Source organism: Dromiciops gliroides, chromosome 2 (assembly GCF_019393635.1).
Source record: "Dromiciops gliroides isolate mDroGli1 chromosome 2, mDroGli1.pri, whole genome shotgun sequence".
NCBI classification, from domain to species: Eukaryota; Metazoa; Chordata; class Mammalia; order Microbiotheria; family Microbiotheriidae; genus Dromiciops; species Dromiciops gliroides.
The window spans coordinates 503377492-503395465 of NC_057862.1; the positions used below are offsets into that span (position 1 = coordinate 503377492).

At 37.3% G+C, this 17974-nt stretch overlaps 1 protein-coding gene across 1 annotated transcript in view; it reads left to right on the plus strand.

Moving 5' to 3' along the window:
• The window catches only part of PXDN (peroxidasin), a 150384-nt gene that overhangs the window by 119561 nt on the left and 12849 nt on the right, over positions 1-17974 (plus strand). The window contains exons 15-19 of the mRNA XM_043985908.1: positions 4041-4149; positions 4758-4915; positions 9911-11414; positions 15856-15990; positions 16925-17133. Of these exons, the coding sequence (XP_043841843.1) occupies positions 4041-4149; positions 4758-4915; positions 9911-11414; positions 15856-15990; positions 16925-17133 (2115 nt within the window). The remainder of the gene's footprint in view (positions 1-4040; positions 4150-4757; positions 4916-9910; positions 11415-15855; positions 15991-16924; positions 17134-17974) is intronic.

Here is a 17974-nt window from a genome sequence, read left to right on the forward strand (position 1 = left end):
TTATTTTAGAGATGTGCAAACTAAGGCATGAGACAATTTTTAAGGGTCTAACCAAAAGGGGATAGAACTAAGCCAGTAGACAAATGCCAACTTGGTGCTCTTCTCCCTACGTCAAACCATCTTTAATTCAGCTTGATCAATTCTCTAAGGTAAGTGTTGTAGTAGCTTGATATGGATTTAATTACTGTTTCTGACACATACAGTTGAACCCAGAATAAGTCACTTAACCTCTTAAGTTCTCCAGGTAGCTCTCTAAGACTATGAATTACAGAAGTGTTCTTGAATTACATTGATGGAATAAATATCCATGTCCCTTTTTCCCACACCAATTGGTCTGAACCCAGAGTCCTTCCCCTCAGTAAAATCACTCTTGAAATTGCTCTCAAAATAATAATTTTGATTCTTTCAGTGACATGGATAGGCAAGATATTTCAGGAGTGAGGGATCTGTTCAGAAAATTTCCTTGATTCATATCTTCATACATGCACACGCACATGCACAGAAATGATCTGATCCATTAACACCATTAGAAAATACTGCAGTTGCAAAATGAGGTAAATCTACATTATTAATTTCCAACACAGAAAGAAAGATGCCTATTTATCAGCTTGCATAAGAAAGGTCATGTGAATCAACTTGAACCATAAAACAACTTTAGTCAGCTCCCTTGTGTACTACAACTTCATTAGGGGCTATAGAAAATGGGTAAAATATTTCCTCTTTTTTTCAAAGAGATTAGTACCTGGTGGGGAGAGAAGACTTCTATTTACATATGACAGAATAGCAAACTGCAGATTCTTTAGAGCTAAGGTTCATGGTAAAGATTGTAAATATTATAGAAATGGTGACAAGGGGCAGATCAAAGAGGGGTAAAGCATACTTAAGGAAACTTTGTAGAAGAAGGAAGACTTGAATTGGGAAATTTAAGGATGTGTAGTATTTAAATACAGTAAGAGAGACTTGGGGGGGGGGTGGAAATCACATGTGCTCATGGGAAGAAAATCATTTGGTATGTTCCAGAGTTTTCTTGGCAAAGATACTAGAGTGGTTTGCCATTTCCTTCCTCAGATCATTTTATAGATGAAGAACTGAGGCAAACAGGGTTAAGTGATTTGCCCAGGGTCACACAGCTAGTAAGTGTCTGAGGCCAAATTTGAACTCAGATGCCTTCCTGACTCCAGGCCTAGCACTCTATCTATTGCACCACCCAGTGGCCCTCTATATTATTGGATAACCCTAAAAGTTAAGAAGGTGTTTTTCCCCTCTTTCATCAAGGCTAAATTTGCTTTTTTGAAGCTTCTGTCCATTGTTCCTGGTTCTGTCTTTTGGGGCCAGATAAAACAAATCTAATTCATTTCCCATGTATCATAAGAGAGATATCATCTTACCCTGAATCTTCTCTTTTCTTGATTTCTTTTCTCTTGGTGGCAGCTAGGTGGCACAATGGATAGAGTGCTGGTTCTGGAGGAAAGGAAAACCTGAGTTTGAATTTGGCCTTAGATACTTACTAGCTGTGTATCCTTGGCAAGTTGCTTAAGCTCTGCCTCAGTTTCTACAACTGCAAAATAGGGATGATAAAAACACCTACTCCCCTATCTGAGTTGTTGTGAAAATCAAATGAGACATTTGTAAAATCTTTAGCATATACTTGGCACATACTAGACACTATATAAATTCTAGCTTCTATTATTATTATAGTTGTTGTTTCATTATCATTATTATTTTTAAAATATATTTTCTTCAACCCATCTTATTAGCAACTTTGGGAAAATCACTATCTCCTTGGGTCTCAGTTTCCTGATTTATAAAATGAGAAATGTTGGTAGGTAGTCTCTAATAACCCCTTCAGCTTTTATATTTTATGACCTTATAACTAGAGAGGGACATTAAAAAAACAACACTCCATAGTCTTGAATTTGAGAAAATGAGGGTAGTTCTGGGTATGTAACTGCTAATGTCTTCCCCATCCTAAATTGAAGCTTCTCAGCCTACCTTCTCTCATCCTACTTAAATCAGGATGATCGACTACATTCCTTAAAAATGAATGGCCCCCCAAAAAAGGGGGCAGCTAGGTGGCACAGTAGATAGAGCACTGGCCCTGGAGTCAGGAGTACCTGAGTTCAAATCCGGCCTCAGACACTTAACACTTACTAGCTGTGTGACCCTGGGCAAGTCACTTAACCCCAATTGCCTCACCAAAAAAAAAAAAAAAAAGAATGGCCTTAGTTTTCTTCCTTTTTCCTTATGAACCTTCCACTTCTTCCAGTTTCCAAGTAGTAGTGGCAAGAAAGCACTTTGAAGAGCACAAGAAGACTTGTTGGAAATAGGAACAAACTGATCAACAGACTTGATCCCTAATGTGGTACTCTGGTGAAATCCAGCATCTCTAAAGAAGGACATAGAAATCAGAATAATAGCTGGCCCACTTAAATGATGCTTTACGACTTTAATTTTTAAAAAACTGTTTTTAAAAGGCTTTTGGTTTTGATGTCACTGACGTTTCTTCTTTCCCCTCCCCGTATCCTTTAAACTATTAATCCATTTAAGAAGGAAAAATAATCAGTACTTCAAGGTCTGTGAAGCACTTTGCACATAATATTTCCCTCATTTGATCATCATAATCACCCTCTGAAGGGAGATATTGCCAGCATTATTATCATGCCAGTTTTACATAGGAGGAAGCTAAGCTCAGAGAGGTTAACTGATTTGTTTATACACAGCAAAGTGTGAGAATCAGAACTTGAATCTAGATCTTTTTCTAATTCCTAGGCTAGTGGACCCAACACCCTTCCATCATTATATGTTTATGTAATAATTATGTAACATAATTATATATACCCCAAATAATAATAATAATTCTAATAAGAGCTAATAGTTATGTAACACCTATATGTACTACACTTAATGCTTTATAATTATTATTGTATTTGATTCTCACAGCAACCCTAGGAGGTAGGTACTGTTATTATCTTCATTTTACAGATGAGGAAACTGAGGCAAACAGGTTAAGTGACATGTCCAGCATCATATAGTTAATGTATATCAGAGGTCAGATTTGAACTTATCTTCCTGACTCCAGGCCCAGTGTTCTATGCATGGTAGCACTGTGTATGTGCCTGTATGTATATTTGTGTAAATATATAAATATATACATATAAAAAATATATTTTATGTTTACATTTTGTGTGTATATGTGTTTATGTACATACACATAAATATATTACATATCCTAAATTATATATAATTTTTGAGCCTGGGGCAGGAAGAAATGAGAGCTTTTTCTGTAGAGGCCTAAAATCTAAAACAATGCCTATTATCACCCAGCATGCGGCCACTCAGATTTCTAGATCAGGTGCTGATATTAGCAATTCTAAGAAGAGATTCAAAATGGTTTCACTATTTCTGCTACTATAACATATGGTTGTTCTTCTTGGATTATGGGGTGCTAAATTTAAAGATTAAGAATCAAAATGCATCTGAGGTCAATCTGTGTTACTAGTGCTATTCACTGTGTTCTGGACCTTTCACTATGGTCTATCATTAATATTTCCCATTACTGTTCATTATTTATTCATTCATTCATTCATTCATTTATTTATTTATTTATGGCAGGGCAATGGGGGTTAAGTGACTTGCCCAGGGTCACACAGCTAGTAAGTGTCAAGTTTCTGAGGCCGGATTTGAACAGGTACTCCTGAATCCAGGGCTGGTGCTTTATCCACTGTGCCACCTAGCCACACCCCCCATTACTGTACATAAAGCAGTCAAGCAACTTACTGTTTAGACAGCTTAATTCCACCCCCACCCCCACCCCTTACCTACAGAATCTTGTCTGGAAAACGAAAGGCCTTAATTTCCTCACAATATCAAATAGAGTTTGTGTTGAATAATAAACTTTGGTTCAAAAAAAAAAAAAGAGCTTGAGACAAAAAAGTGGCTTTCTTCGTAAGTTTCAGTGATGTAGTGTCTAGACATAATTTTATGAGTAACATGTATAAGTATTTTTTCTGGTAATGGGCACTTTCTTGGTACTTTCGCAGTTCCTGATGTCAGCCGAAACGGAGATCCTTTTGTAGCCACTTCAATTGTAGAAGCAATAGCAACAGTCGATAGAGCCATCAATTCAACACGGACACATTTGTTTGACAGGTATGGTAGAGATTTTTTAAAAAATGAATACTCACCTCCTCTGACTGGGATAATTTTTTTTTTAAATCCACACACATCCATACAGAAATTTTACTGGTTTTCTGCCTGCTGCTGAAGCACTCAAATGCTTTTTAGTTTTATAATAACAAACAGCATTGACATCTGGCTAATTTCTATAGTTTACCACTCCAACTGGAAAAGCTGGCCTTCCAAATAGGAGCATAGCTATGATTCACAAATAAAACATTCACCTAATATGGACTACTTACTCACTTTAATGATTTGATAGAAGCAATGTATTTCAAAAACTATTAATATATTTATCACACACTGAGCTCTAAACTGTTGCATTTTAATCAAGTTTGTGTTTTCTTTTGTATTAATTGCAGATTTTTTTTTTTTAATTTGCTTTCTGCTTTTGGATGAGTGAATAAGGTATAGTACATTCTTTTTCTATAGATTATTCAGCTGTAGAAATAGTCAAAAGCAAATATTTCATTTATTCATGTATTGATGGTTTGTTCCTTTACTCTCTTCAACTGTCTTCTTGTAGTATGGTCACTTGATTTGCATTTTCTTCCTCTTTTCTTTTCCTTTTAACTTGCTAGCCGCCCTCGTTCCCCAAATGACTTGTTGGCCTTATTTCGATACCCAAGAGATCCTTACACTGTGGAACAAGCGAGAGCTGGAGAAATCTTTGAAAGGACTTTGCAGCTTATCCAGGAGCATGTACAGCATGGTTTAATGGTCGACCTGAATGGAACAAGTCAGTAATTCATTTAAACTGTTAAGTATTTAGTGTGTGCCAGACACTTGGAGATGCAAAGACAAAAACACAATAATTGCTGCCCTCAAGGACCTTACATTATATTCAGAGGAAATGCTATGAATGTTAAAAATACAAAATATGTATTAAGTAATTTCTTGAGGAAACAACACGGGGTTAGAGAGAGGGGAGAGGGAAAACATTAGCAACTAATTCCTGAATAAACATTATAATAGCTCTCCCCTCACCTTTTTTCTCCTTCCCTCCTTTCCCCTCCCCTTCTCCTTTCCTATAGTTGTTGCAGAAATGAATGAAAGGATCATTTTGGTCCTCAAGTGTCTAAGTCATTTAGGGGTTTTTAAAAATTCACATATCAGGGGCAGCTAAGTGGTGCAGTGGATAGAGTGCTGACCCTGGAGTCAGGAGTACCTAAGTTCAAGTCTGGCCTCAGACACTTAACACTTACTAGCTGTGTGACCCTGGGCAAGTCACTTAACCCCAATTGCCTCACTAAAAAAAAAAATTAATTAAAAACTCAAAACTAATTTGATTCCTCTTAGCAACTAAAGTAGAAAAACCACTTTTTAGTTTTTTCGGTAATTCCAAATGTTGATAGTGACTAGACTTCTGACTTGATTGACATAGTAAATGCCTCTACCAATTCAGGCCAACACCATCACTGCAACCCAGTCTGATGGAACTGCCCTACAAAGCAGGAAGTTAGGATACTGGTATAGGGTTAGTTGGTGTGTTTCAGAGACCAGGATTGACACCGGGTCTTCTTGGCTCCAAGACTAATTCTATCCACTATTCCCTGCTAACATCTGAAGTAAGAAAGCAAGATTTTAGCTTTAGATAATTTACTAGGTTGATATCTGACTTAGGATTCTTTTCTCATTGCCCATTTTCACAATGTGGGAAAAGGTTGGCTGTTTAAAACTCACCGTATCCTCTCATTTTGATTTGATTACAATTCCAATCTTGATAAGTTATTTTTTCAGAAATGCATCCAGAGATATCAAACTGAACCATTAGCATGTGTTTCAACATTTATAGTGTGGAATATTGTGGAACATTCCAGTGGGTTTTTTGATCAAGATTCCTAGATAAAGAGGCCAATTCCTGACTCGAGAAGGGTACTGATAGATGGCTCTCCTGAAATTACATGTATACCCAGGCAGGAGAGGTGTGGATTCAAGAGTGGTTCTTTCACAACATGGAAGTAGAATATCTCTCCTTACTGGTCTATAACTGTGTCCTGTGGGTTCATGCAAGATTATATGTATTTTTGGAGATTCTTGCAAGGTCATCAGTGGATCAGGGGCTAAAAATAGACCTCGAAGTTAAGGAAACTAAGGCTAAAAGCTGTTGTTATTTGCCCAAGGTCACATGGGTAGTAAGAAGTGAGCTGAGATCTAATTCCTAGTCATTCTACTATTTTTTTTTTACAAGGATCTTATCTCATGGTCACAGTCTTGGAGGGAGAGACCAAAACGCCACATCCTCACCCCCAGTTCCCAGAACTAGAACACTGCTTCATCCCTGCCCCAAGGAAGGCATTGTCCCCAGTGCACTAGAACAAAGGAGTCTTACTGAATCCAGTCAGCCTTAGTGTCTTAATCTCCCCTCAGCTGCACATTTAAATAATGACGCTCCCTTATGACTTGTGGATCACTTTAGCAGAACCAGTTATCCTGTGTCTTTTTTGTTTACATAAAAACAACATATGTGTGCGGGGGGGGGGGGGGGGCAATGAAAATTCATTGTGTTAATGAATAAAGTGGTTTTGATGAAGTGCCTGTGAGGAGAGGATGGTCTCTGTTAAATACCTTAATACTTAAAGTCTTACCTCAACTTTGCATATCCCTAGCACCTATCCTACATATTTATTTTGCTAGTAGGTATACTATTAAGTTGGAGGATTGGTGGCTACTGGGGTCGATTGATATAGATCACAACCTATTCATGCTTTCTTATTCTATGCAATTCTTATCAGTATTTTCCCACTAATTTTCCATAGGAGATTGATCCAAAATACAGGTGACCTTTGTTGATATCTTTTAATATGCTATGGACAGCAATGTGATAACTCCTGGATTGCCCATTTGTTATCCCTTATTCTTTTTATTTTTAATTTTTTTGCACAGGGTAATGAGGGTTAAGTGACTTGCCTGAGGTCACACAGCTAGTAAGTGTTAAATGTCTGAGGCTGGGTTTGAACTCAGGTCCTCCTGAATCCAGGGCCGGTGCTTTATCCACCGCGCCACCTAGCTGTTCCCTGTTATCCCTTATTCTTACCAACCACATGGCCACATATGAGAACTATTGAATTAGGTGGTTATAAAATATATTAATTTTTCCCCAAACCATTCTTTTTTTTTTTTTTTTTTAGTGAGGCAATTGGGGTTAAGTGACTTGCCCAGGGTCACACAGCTAGTACATGTTAAGTGTCTGAGGCCGGATTTGAACTCAGGTACTCCTGAATCCAAGGCCAGTGCTCTATCCACTGCGCCACCTAGCTGCCCCTCAAACCATTCTTAAACTAAAACAAATAATGGTATACTCTAAAATGTCCAGTAGTTATTTAATGGTAAAAATTTTATCTTTTCCAATCCATGTAAAGATAGTTTTCAACATTCATTTTTGTAAGATTTTGAGTTCCAAATTTTTCTCCCTTTTTTCCTTCCCCCCTCCCAAAGCCATCAAGCAAGCTAATATATGTTATACATTACAACGTCCAGTAGTTTTGAGGACAATATAATGTAACAGTCAAGCTTACTACTTTTGAGTGATATAGACTCATTTATTCAACAAATATGTATTAAGCACCTATTGAGTACAAAAGTGTGTGCTGCTTTTTGGGGGTTCTGGAATATATAAGGTTTAAGGCCCCATCCCTGCTCTCATGGAACTTACAGTCTAATAGGGGAAACATAAATGTGAAACTATCATTGAATATTTATAAAAGCCCCAAATTCTCTCTTTTTTTCTTTTCTTTTTTTTTTTTTTTTTGGTGGGGCAATGAGGGTTAAGTGACTTCCCCAGGGTCACACAGCTAGTAAGTGTCAAGTGTCTGAGGCTGGATTTGAACTTAGGTCCTCCTGAATCCAGGGCCAGTGCTCTATCCACTGTGCCACCTAGCTGCCCAAAGCTCCTAATTCTCAAATAATTCCTATTCCTATTTTATTCTAAAACATTAGGTGAGTCTGCTACCAAAAGTATCTTTTAATTTGTTAGATCAAATGTTAAATCAGTTTAAACCATGTTTATTGGTTAAAAATTCTGAACCCAGAATGCAAGCTGATTTTATTTATCCAAATACAGCATGTCTATATATAGATTTATAGATATATGTGTGTATGTATGTATACTTAAATCATAATAACTTTCATAATTGGACATGAAAAAAATCCACTGGGCACCTAAGTGCTGGCTCATTGTAGAATTTCTCTGTATTTGAGAACTTTATTCTAGGAATCTGGTATATAGTATGTCTGTTGCCTAAGACTTATGACTGCAAGGTACAAAAATGATGACACTATAGAAAGTTACTAAGACTTGGCATGAGTCACACAGATAATTTGATAAAAAATATTACTTCATGTTCTGTCTATTTTAATGGTCATGATTAAGAATTTCACTGACTTCCAAAAATTAACTAATTATATGGAGAGATATTATAATCCCACGAACTTAAGTATTGTGAAATTTACACTTGAGAAGTATTTAAAGGAAAATATGATCTGAGTTTTTTTTTTAAAGGAAAACTAGAGAAACATAGTGTAATATTTTTTCTCAAGTGAGACGCCAGTTAGCAATTGTTCTTCTGTTTTTCTTTCTCACCTTCACCTATTCCTGCCTTCATAGGAAATTTATCTGAGGGAAATTCATAAACTCATTAGAAATCATGAAGTCATACACATTTACCTTTATAGGTGTTGGGTTGTTTTTTTTTTTGATTGATGATGATAATTGACATTTATGTATCTCTTTAAGGCTAACAAAGTTTTGCATGTATAATTTTGTTTGATCCTCATAACAATTCTTTATAAATTTGGGCCTATTTTATGGGTTAGGGAGCTAAGTCTGAGAGAGGTAAACTAATTTGCCCAGGGCTACCCAGACAGTTAGGATTGGAGGTGGGATTTAAATCCAAGCCTTCTTGTTTATAAGACAAGCACCCCTTCCACTAATTCATGCTGCCTCTCTGTCAATTCAGTATTTATCCCTCACTCCATTCTACAGGGAGTCAGTCAGCTGAGACCCAGAATGGGGAAGGGCCTTGCTCAAGGTCATGCAACTAATAAATAGCAGAGTCATAATTTGAATTATAGTATGCTGACAACAATTCCACTGCTTTTTCCCTTCATACTAGAAGGTCTTGGTTACAGCTAGACCATCTCATCTTCTATTTATTTTTTTAGAATCTAGATCTATCAATTGATTCACATTGGGTACTTATTAAGTACCTACTATATACATAGAACTATAATTGGTCTCTTTGGGCTCTAAATTCTCTCTACTTGAGATAACTGATGATTCATCAATAAATCAGTGCTGGTGTCTGAGTGATTCCTTTCAATTTAACAAATTATTCTTTTTTTTTTTTACATATAAGGTATTTTATTTTTTTCCATTACATGTAAAGATAGTTCTCAACTTTTGTTTATACAAGCTTTACAATTTCAGATTTTTCTCCCTCCCTCCCTTCCCTCCCCCCTCCCCTAGACAGCAGGTAATCTGATATAGGTTATATCTATAACAAATTATTCTTAATGTGCTAAGCACTATGATAGGTAGGCATTGCTGAAAAAAAATATATAACTTTCTCTGCCCTCAAGGAACTTATATTTTATTCTGAAGTCAGTATAGTTTGGCATTTCAATCAAGGGCGTGAAAAAAGTGTTGACAAATTTTGGGGTAACAGTTTGCTTTGCTTCTTATGTACAAATAGAAAAGTCATTTTGGGGGTCTTGTTTTTGGTCTTCATTTCAGGCTACCATTACAATGATCTTGTTTCTCCTCAATACCTAAGCCTCATTGCAAACCTGTCTGGCTGTACTGCCCACAGACGAGTGAACAACTGTTCAGATATGTGCTTTCATCAGAAATACAGGACACATGATGGAACTTGCAATAACCTGCAACATCCAATGTGGGGTGCATCTCTAACTGCCTTTGAACGACTCTTGAAATCTGTGTATGAAAATGGGTTTAACTTGCCACGAGGTATTAATCCAAATAGGCTTTATAATGGATACCCACTCCCCATGCCTCGTTTGGTTTCTACCACTTTGATAGGAACTGAATCAATTACCCCTGATGAGCAGTTCACCCACATGACAATGCAGTGGGGTCAGTTTCTCGACCATGACCTAGATTCCACGGTCGTTGCTCTCAGTCAAGCCCGATTCTCAGATGGTCAGCACTGCAGTTCTGTCTGCACCAATGATCCTCCCTGTTTTTCAATCATGATTCCACCCAATGACCCCAGAGTCAGAAATGGTGCCCGTTGTATGTTCTTTGTACGTTCCAGTCCAGTGTGTGGCAGTGGTATGACCTCTCTGCTCATGAACTCTGTTTATCCCCGAGAGCAAATAAACCAGCTTACTTCATATATAGATGCGTCTAATGTTTATGGGAGCTCAGATCACGAAGCCCGGGAAATCAGAGATTTGGCCAGCCATAGAGGCCTCCTGAGACAAGGCATAGTACAGAGATCAGGGAAGCCTCTTCTTCCCTTTGCAACTGGCCCACCAACTGAATGCATGAGAGATGAGAATGAAAGTCCCATTCCTTGCTTCTTAGCTGGAGATCACCGTGCTAATGAGCAACTTGGGCTAACCAGCATGCACACACTGTGGTTTCGAGAACATAATCGTATTGCTACTGAATTACTAAAACTCAATCCCCATTGGGATGGTGACACTATATATTATGAAACACGTAAAATTGTTGGTGCAGAGATACAACATATCACATATAACCACTGGCTACCAAAAATCTTCGGTGAAGTTGGCATGAAGATGCTTGGGGAATATAAAGGTTATGATCCTAGTGTTAACTCTGGCATTTTCAATGCCTTTGCAACGGCAGCTTTTAGGTTTGGTCACACACTCATCAATCCAATACTGTATCGACTAGATGAGAACTTTGAGCCCATCCCACAGGGCCACATACCTTTGCACAAGGCCTTCTTCTCACCATTCCGGATTGTGAATGAAGGTGGCATCGATCCCCTCTTAAGAGGATTGTTTGGAGTTGCCGGAAAGATGCGCGTGCCTTCTCAGTTACTGAATACTGAACTGACAGAGAGGCTGTTCTCCATGGCTCATACTGTGGCCCTGGATCTAGCAGCAATCAATATCCAGAGGGGCCGAGATCATGGTATTCCTCCCTATCATGACTTTAGAGTGTACTGTAATCTTTCCTCTGCTTCCACATTTGAAGATCTGAGAAATGAAATAAAAAATCCTGACATTCGAGAGAAACTTAGAGGGTAAGTTTCAAAGAAAAACTTGAACATTTCTTTTGGAATAGTGTATAAACTTGGGGTGGCGAGAGGGCAGCAATAGGCTATATTATGTTCATAAACATGTCACAAAGCCACAACACTATCTCATTGCAAAAGGCATATTACAAAACATTATGAAATATTTTAAAATGTAAGCAGTCAGGGTGGCCAAGAGAAAGAGATCATTTAGAAATACTGAAACAGGCTCCCTTAGCTAAGTGGAACAATAATGCTACCCAATACTTTTCATTTTCTGATGTCCCAAGTTATTCTGTGTCACCACGACCATAGCTTAGGTAAAGGGTGTTATGTAACAATTCAAACTTTTATCCATGATGCTGTATGGCTGCAAAGTCTTGTAACAACCACAGTCTCTGAAGAATCAACATTGCATGTCAACCAAGGAGCCTTGTAGAGGCCCACAGTGTGCACAGGGCATTCATGCTTTGTTGGTTTCCACACAGTTAAGAGATCCAAAAGAAGGCCCCCAACCCATTGGGTGGACTCGTTGTGGGGGATTGATTAGAGGCACAGTGAAGAATCATGCATGATGAGAAGCTATGTAAGGACATATCTAATTCATCAAAAAGATCTCAGATCTTTCAAAGTATTAATTGTATTTATAATTCAAATATTCTATTTAAGACTAATTGTTAGCTTTTAGAAAGAGAGCTTTTACTAAGGTGGTACTGGTAGAACAGTTGATTCAAGACATCCCACTGAAAATCTGATGCGGTCTCCCAAACGTACATTCAAAATCTAAGGGAAAATGGAATCAAGCCAGAGAGTACACGTAAAGGAGTAAATCACAGCTTTTGTTGCTAGAAGTCCTTTTATCACCTATTTGGGATACTCAAGATGTTTCCCTTAGTTATGGTGGGCCCTCCACTTCCTTGGCGGGCACTTTGTGGAGCTGTGAATTCATATCTTCTGGCCTTGGCTCCTTATTTCACTTTACTGGGGAGATGATCCTACAACACTGATAGGAGGATGGGAAGTCCCAAATTCTCCAGACCATTTGAATTTTTCAAGATCCTTCTCTATCCAAAGGCTGGAAGACTCAGGCTAAGGCTAAAGCCTCTACTACTCCCTTATGCAGTTCCTCCTCTGGAATTTTTATTGGGATGCCATATTTGCTCCAATTTCTGTAATAAATCCAATTCACAACTCACTTGATATTTTTAAAATGATACCTAAGCCATGAGCAAATTTCTTCAGCCTATCTGGACAAGATCCTTGGGCAGTGCAAACCCAATGAAGGAATTTTCACTGTCGATCTAAAACGTCTGATTGACTGATTAAATCCAAAGGTCTATGTGGGAAATTGTTTTCACCTGGTTAAGATATCTAGCCATCTTATCACTTACTTTAAGTGGACTAGAGAGTCTTCATTAATTTACTCAATTAAAACTTACACTCTCCTCTTAGTTTGGATGTTTGCTCTCTTCAGCAAATCCACTGAATTCTGGCAAAGTCCATAGCCAAAAGTTCTGGCTAACTCTTTAATGGTTTGGGGAGGTTCTGCATTTCCTTTTTGAATTCCCTTTCCCTTGCTTAAACAGCCACAGGAAAAATCTGTATGGCACAATTTGTAACCAAATCTCGTAAGTCACATTTTTCTCTACTTCCAGACAATGTGCTGATATAATGTGACAAACCAGCACATTTTCACAAAACTTTAATACTTCTACTGCTTGAGAATGTATAATTTCCCCCATTTTATTTTATTTATTTTTTAAAAGTAATAAACACTTTTATTTATAGTTTTGAGTTCCAAATTTTGTCCCTCCTTTCCTCCCTCCCCTCCCCACTCCCTGAGGCAATAAACATTCAGATCTAGGTTGTAAAACAGCATGCTTCAGTTTGTGTTCAACCAATATCAGTTCTTTCTTTGGAGTTGGATAATATGCTTCATCATTAGTCCTTTGGGATTGTCTTGGATCATTGTATTGCTGAGAATAGTTAAGTCATTCACAGTTCTTTATCAGACAATATTGCAGTCACTATGTACAGTATTCTCCTGGTTCTGCTCACTTCATTATATTTCAGTTCATATAAGTCTTTCCAGGCCTTTCTGAAATCATCCTGACAGCATTTCTTTTTTTTCCCCTGGGGCAATGAGGGTTAAGTAACTTGCCCAGGGTCACACAGCTAATAAGTGTGAAGTATCTGAGGCTGAATTTTAACTCAGGTCCTTCTAAATCCAGGGCCAGTGCTCTATCCACTGTGTCACCTAGCTCCCCTGACAGCATTTCTTAATATGCTGAAGAGCAAGCTAAAATCATAATTACAAAACTCTAGTGAATTTTTTTTCAGAATGCCAATTGTCCCTCAGAGCAGAAATATTTCTTATATTTGGAGAAGTTTGATCACTTTAATCTATCACATGGAACACAATTTTCACTGATTCTACATCTCAGAAACTCTAGGTTTTGTGCAGCAAACACTATATTCCAAGAGGATAGATCCAGCCTACTTAGCTAGAATCATTTAACTGGAAGAGAACTCGAGGTCATTTGCTTCTGGGAAGGTAACCAAACCTTCAGAGATACACGATGGATTATACTTCCTGTTTTTAAAGTCTCAGCCATAGATGCTCCATAGCCTGGTTTTTGTACTGGTTAAGCATTCATAGGGTTCTTTATGCCTCATAAATGTCTCACTTGCTACGATTTGAATCCACTGATCATAGTATCATTGAGTTAGGAAGGGATCATAGGTGAGGAACTTGAGGCATAGAGAGGTTAAGTAACTTGCCTGAGGTCACACAACTAATAAATGTCTGAAGTGAAGTTTGAACTTAAATCTTCCTGATTCCAATCCCAGTGCTCTATCCACTGGGCACAGCTAGGTGATACAGTACATAAAATGCCAGGCCTGGAGTCAGGAAGACTGATCTTCCTAAGTTCAGATGTGGCCTCAGACACTTGCTAGCTATGTGACCCTGGGAAAGTCACTTAACCCTGTGTTTGCCTTAGTTGCAGTGATCATTGAGACCAATGCCTCCATTACAGAATAGGAAACAGAGGCCATTAAGTAGTGCTGAAGTATTAGAAGCTATTTGAAAATAATGTGTCCTCTGAAATCTTTGGAATATGTCATTTCAATTCTTTTTATATGGTCCCTTTCCTTCACAAAACTTTTCTTCAGAATTCAAAGGAAATCTTCCTCCAGTACTGTTTTGGATAACCAAAGAATGAAATTTTAATTTGAAAACTTCAGTATTTGCATGCATCAGAGACTACTATCAGCAAAACAAATTAGTTGCTAGTTTGTTTTAATTTGAAATTAGAGATTAATTCTTTAATTTATAACCACAATTTAGTCTTTAGCTGTAATATTTTTCTAGGAGGAAAATAGCTACTTAGAGATTCATTGGTTTTTTGTTTAAATTAATATGTTTTTGGGGGCAGCTAGGTGGCACAGTGGATAAAGTGCCAGCCCTGGATTCAGGAGGACATGAGTTCAAATTTGGCCTTAGACACTTGACACTTACTAGCTGTGTGACTCTGGGCAAGTCACTTAACCCCAATTGCCTCACCAAAAACTAATTAATTAATGTATTTTCAATTAACAAGCATCACCTTTTCCCCCTCTTACCTACCCACCCACCCACCTCCAGAAAAAGAAAACGAACGAAAATCCATGGAACAAATACGTATAATCAAGGAGAATACTTTCATTCCTAGGTTGACTTTGTTCAAACATGCTTGTCTCTCTCTTCACCTCTGTTAGGAAGTGAACAACATTCTAAATCGCTGATCCATTGTAATCATGGTTGATCATCATGTTACTAGTTCATAAGCATTTCAAAATTATTCATTTCTACAATATTGTTGCTATAGTGTAGATTGTTCTGGATGTTCTCACTTCACTCTGCATCAATTCAAAATGATGTGCAAGTGATACCCATTCCCCCACTCCCAAACCCCACCCCTTCCTTATTACTGTTGAATTCTCTCCCCACAATATGTGACTTATTCACTTTTAAGTTCTGACATTTTTCCCCCTGTTAATCAGCCTTATCAAAGAGGGCATAATATATAGAAGCGCCATGTTGGAAAGTGATTTTTTTGGTATTTGCTTGAGTTTTGTCAAAAGTTATCTTTTTTTCCTTTTTTTAAAAGTTATCTTTTTTTTTAAAGGATGAAAGCATAAATAAAACATTAAAAATATAAGGAAGAAAGCAAAGAATTCAGAAGTCAGGAAAGTAAATGCCTCCTACTAACTTGTTAAATTTAGTGTTGTATACTTTAAAAAAAACTGTACAGAAAGGTTCACAATTTGATATATAATCCCCTTTTGTTCTTTGTGTATTGAGATGTTTGTGATAATGATTAACTGCTAAGGTCATAATAAGAAACTCTTAAAAATACAAATAATGATGTCTTTGTCAAGGAAATTAAAAAAAATTTTTATGTCATAGATTATATGGCTCACCATTGAATATAGATTTATTTCCTGCTCTCATGGTGGAAGATTTGGTTTCTGGCAGCAGACTTGGCCCAACTTTGATGTGCCTTCTAAGTACTCAGTTTAAACGTCTACGAGATGGGGACAGGTAATTTATATGCTCTGACCAATATTTCACTGGAACACCAATTAAAGTTTAATGAGTATGCATTAATGGTGCCAAAGTATTGTTATTTATTAGAATTATTATGCTTTCCAGGATGCGGGGGAGGTAGGAAGAAGGATGGCTTAGGTCTTGTAATACTAAGGCTAACTAAGAAGAAAAAGTATTCTTTATTGTTAGTAGGTTTTTAAAAATTAAAAACAAATAACTTTAAATTGTTTGAGTCTCTTTTCTCAGCAATATACATCTTGGAAACAATGCCAAATTAACTATCTTATGTGTTTGCTCTGTTTGAATAATAATTTTGCTAAGTAAAATCTTCTAGGCATACTTTACAAGGAATGTACCACTATAAAAGTTTATAGCTTCTTTGATGAATTGTACAGATGTTTTTAAAGTTCTAGATGTAATTTATATTATAGTATAAGATACTTAATGCATGAACTCATACCAAGACTTCCACAATTCTATATCATCCAAATAATTCCGTTATTAGCTTACTCCCCAAGGATGTAGCCTTTTTTGTTTGTTTATGACCTTCTTAAAAGCTAGCTTATTGGAAAATTTAATTTCTGTCCCTTAAAAAAAGACCAGATGTTTTGTGTTCTATGGATGATATTTCGTAGAATATTAGAATTTGGAAAGGACCTGAGAAATGTTCTATTTCTTTTACTTCATTTCCATTTAACAAAATTGAGCCCCTGGAGAAGATGGGTGACTTCTCCAAGATCCTTTAACTATCTGCAGTTGTCTCACATTATAAGTAAGTCTGACAAAAATCAGAATGCCGTCATGGAATTAAACTTTGAGACTTGGAGGAATTACTTCAAGCTGTTACCTCTAGTTATTTGGGGTTTGTTTTTGTTTATTTGACCCTATTTTTCTTTCTTCCTTTCCCCTTCCTTCATCCAAACTTCAGATTATGGTATGAAAACCCTGGAGTATTTAGCCCTGCTCAGTTGACACAAATCAAGCAGACATCCCTTGCCCGAATTCTGTGTGACAATTCTGACAACATCACTCATGTGCAAAAGGATGTCTTTAGAGTGGCTGAATTCCCCCATGGATATGGAAGCTGTGATGAAATCCCCAAAGTGGACCTAAGAATGTGGCAGGATTGTTGTGAAGGTCTGTATATAAAGGAGGGAAGCAGATTGTCTTCTTAGAATTGATGGTTGGGGCTGTGGAAGGTGAAGCATGAACTAGGAAAAATAGCATTGAATTTGCAAACAAAATAACTAGGTTTGAATCTGGACAGGTCAGTTAAACTCTTTGAATCTCAGTTTCCACATTTGTAAAATAGGAATAATTCTCGCCTTATATACATCATAGAGTTGCTATGAGAAAGTATTTTATATATATATATATATATATATATATATATATATATATATATATATAAAATTGGGGGGGGGCAATGGGGGTTAAGTGACTTGCCCAGGGTCACACAGCTAGTAAGTGTCAAGTGTCTGAGGCCGGATTTGAGCTCAGGTCCTCCTGAATTCAGGGCTGGTGCTTTATTCACTGCACCACCTAATCACCCCTTCAATATATTTTTTTAAGTGTTTTCTTCAGTCAGTTTTGGAGAACTATCTTCTATATAAGATGACTATGAGAAGCATAGAGTCCTCTAAACTGTTGTGGTTAGTATTAACTTGAAAACACTCCAGAAGCTCAGGGGTTTTATTGGATTAGACAGCCACGGTTCGGCCTAATCTTAAAGATAGCTCTTTGCTACCTGCCTTGATAGCTTTCTGTGGGCATTGGTCTGTTTTTTTAATTGTCTCATACATTTTATTTCTTCCCCTACTTTACCTTTCCACATTTCTTTGGATTTCTATTTTCTTACTTGATCCTTGGTTCAATATTTCAATAGACATACAATTTCAGCAGTGTTGGTACTGCTCAACCTGGGACAGGGGTCTTGTCACCTGACTCCTAATCCAGTGTTATTCTTTCCAGTGGACCA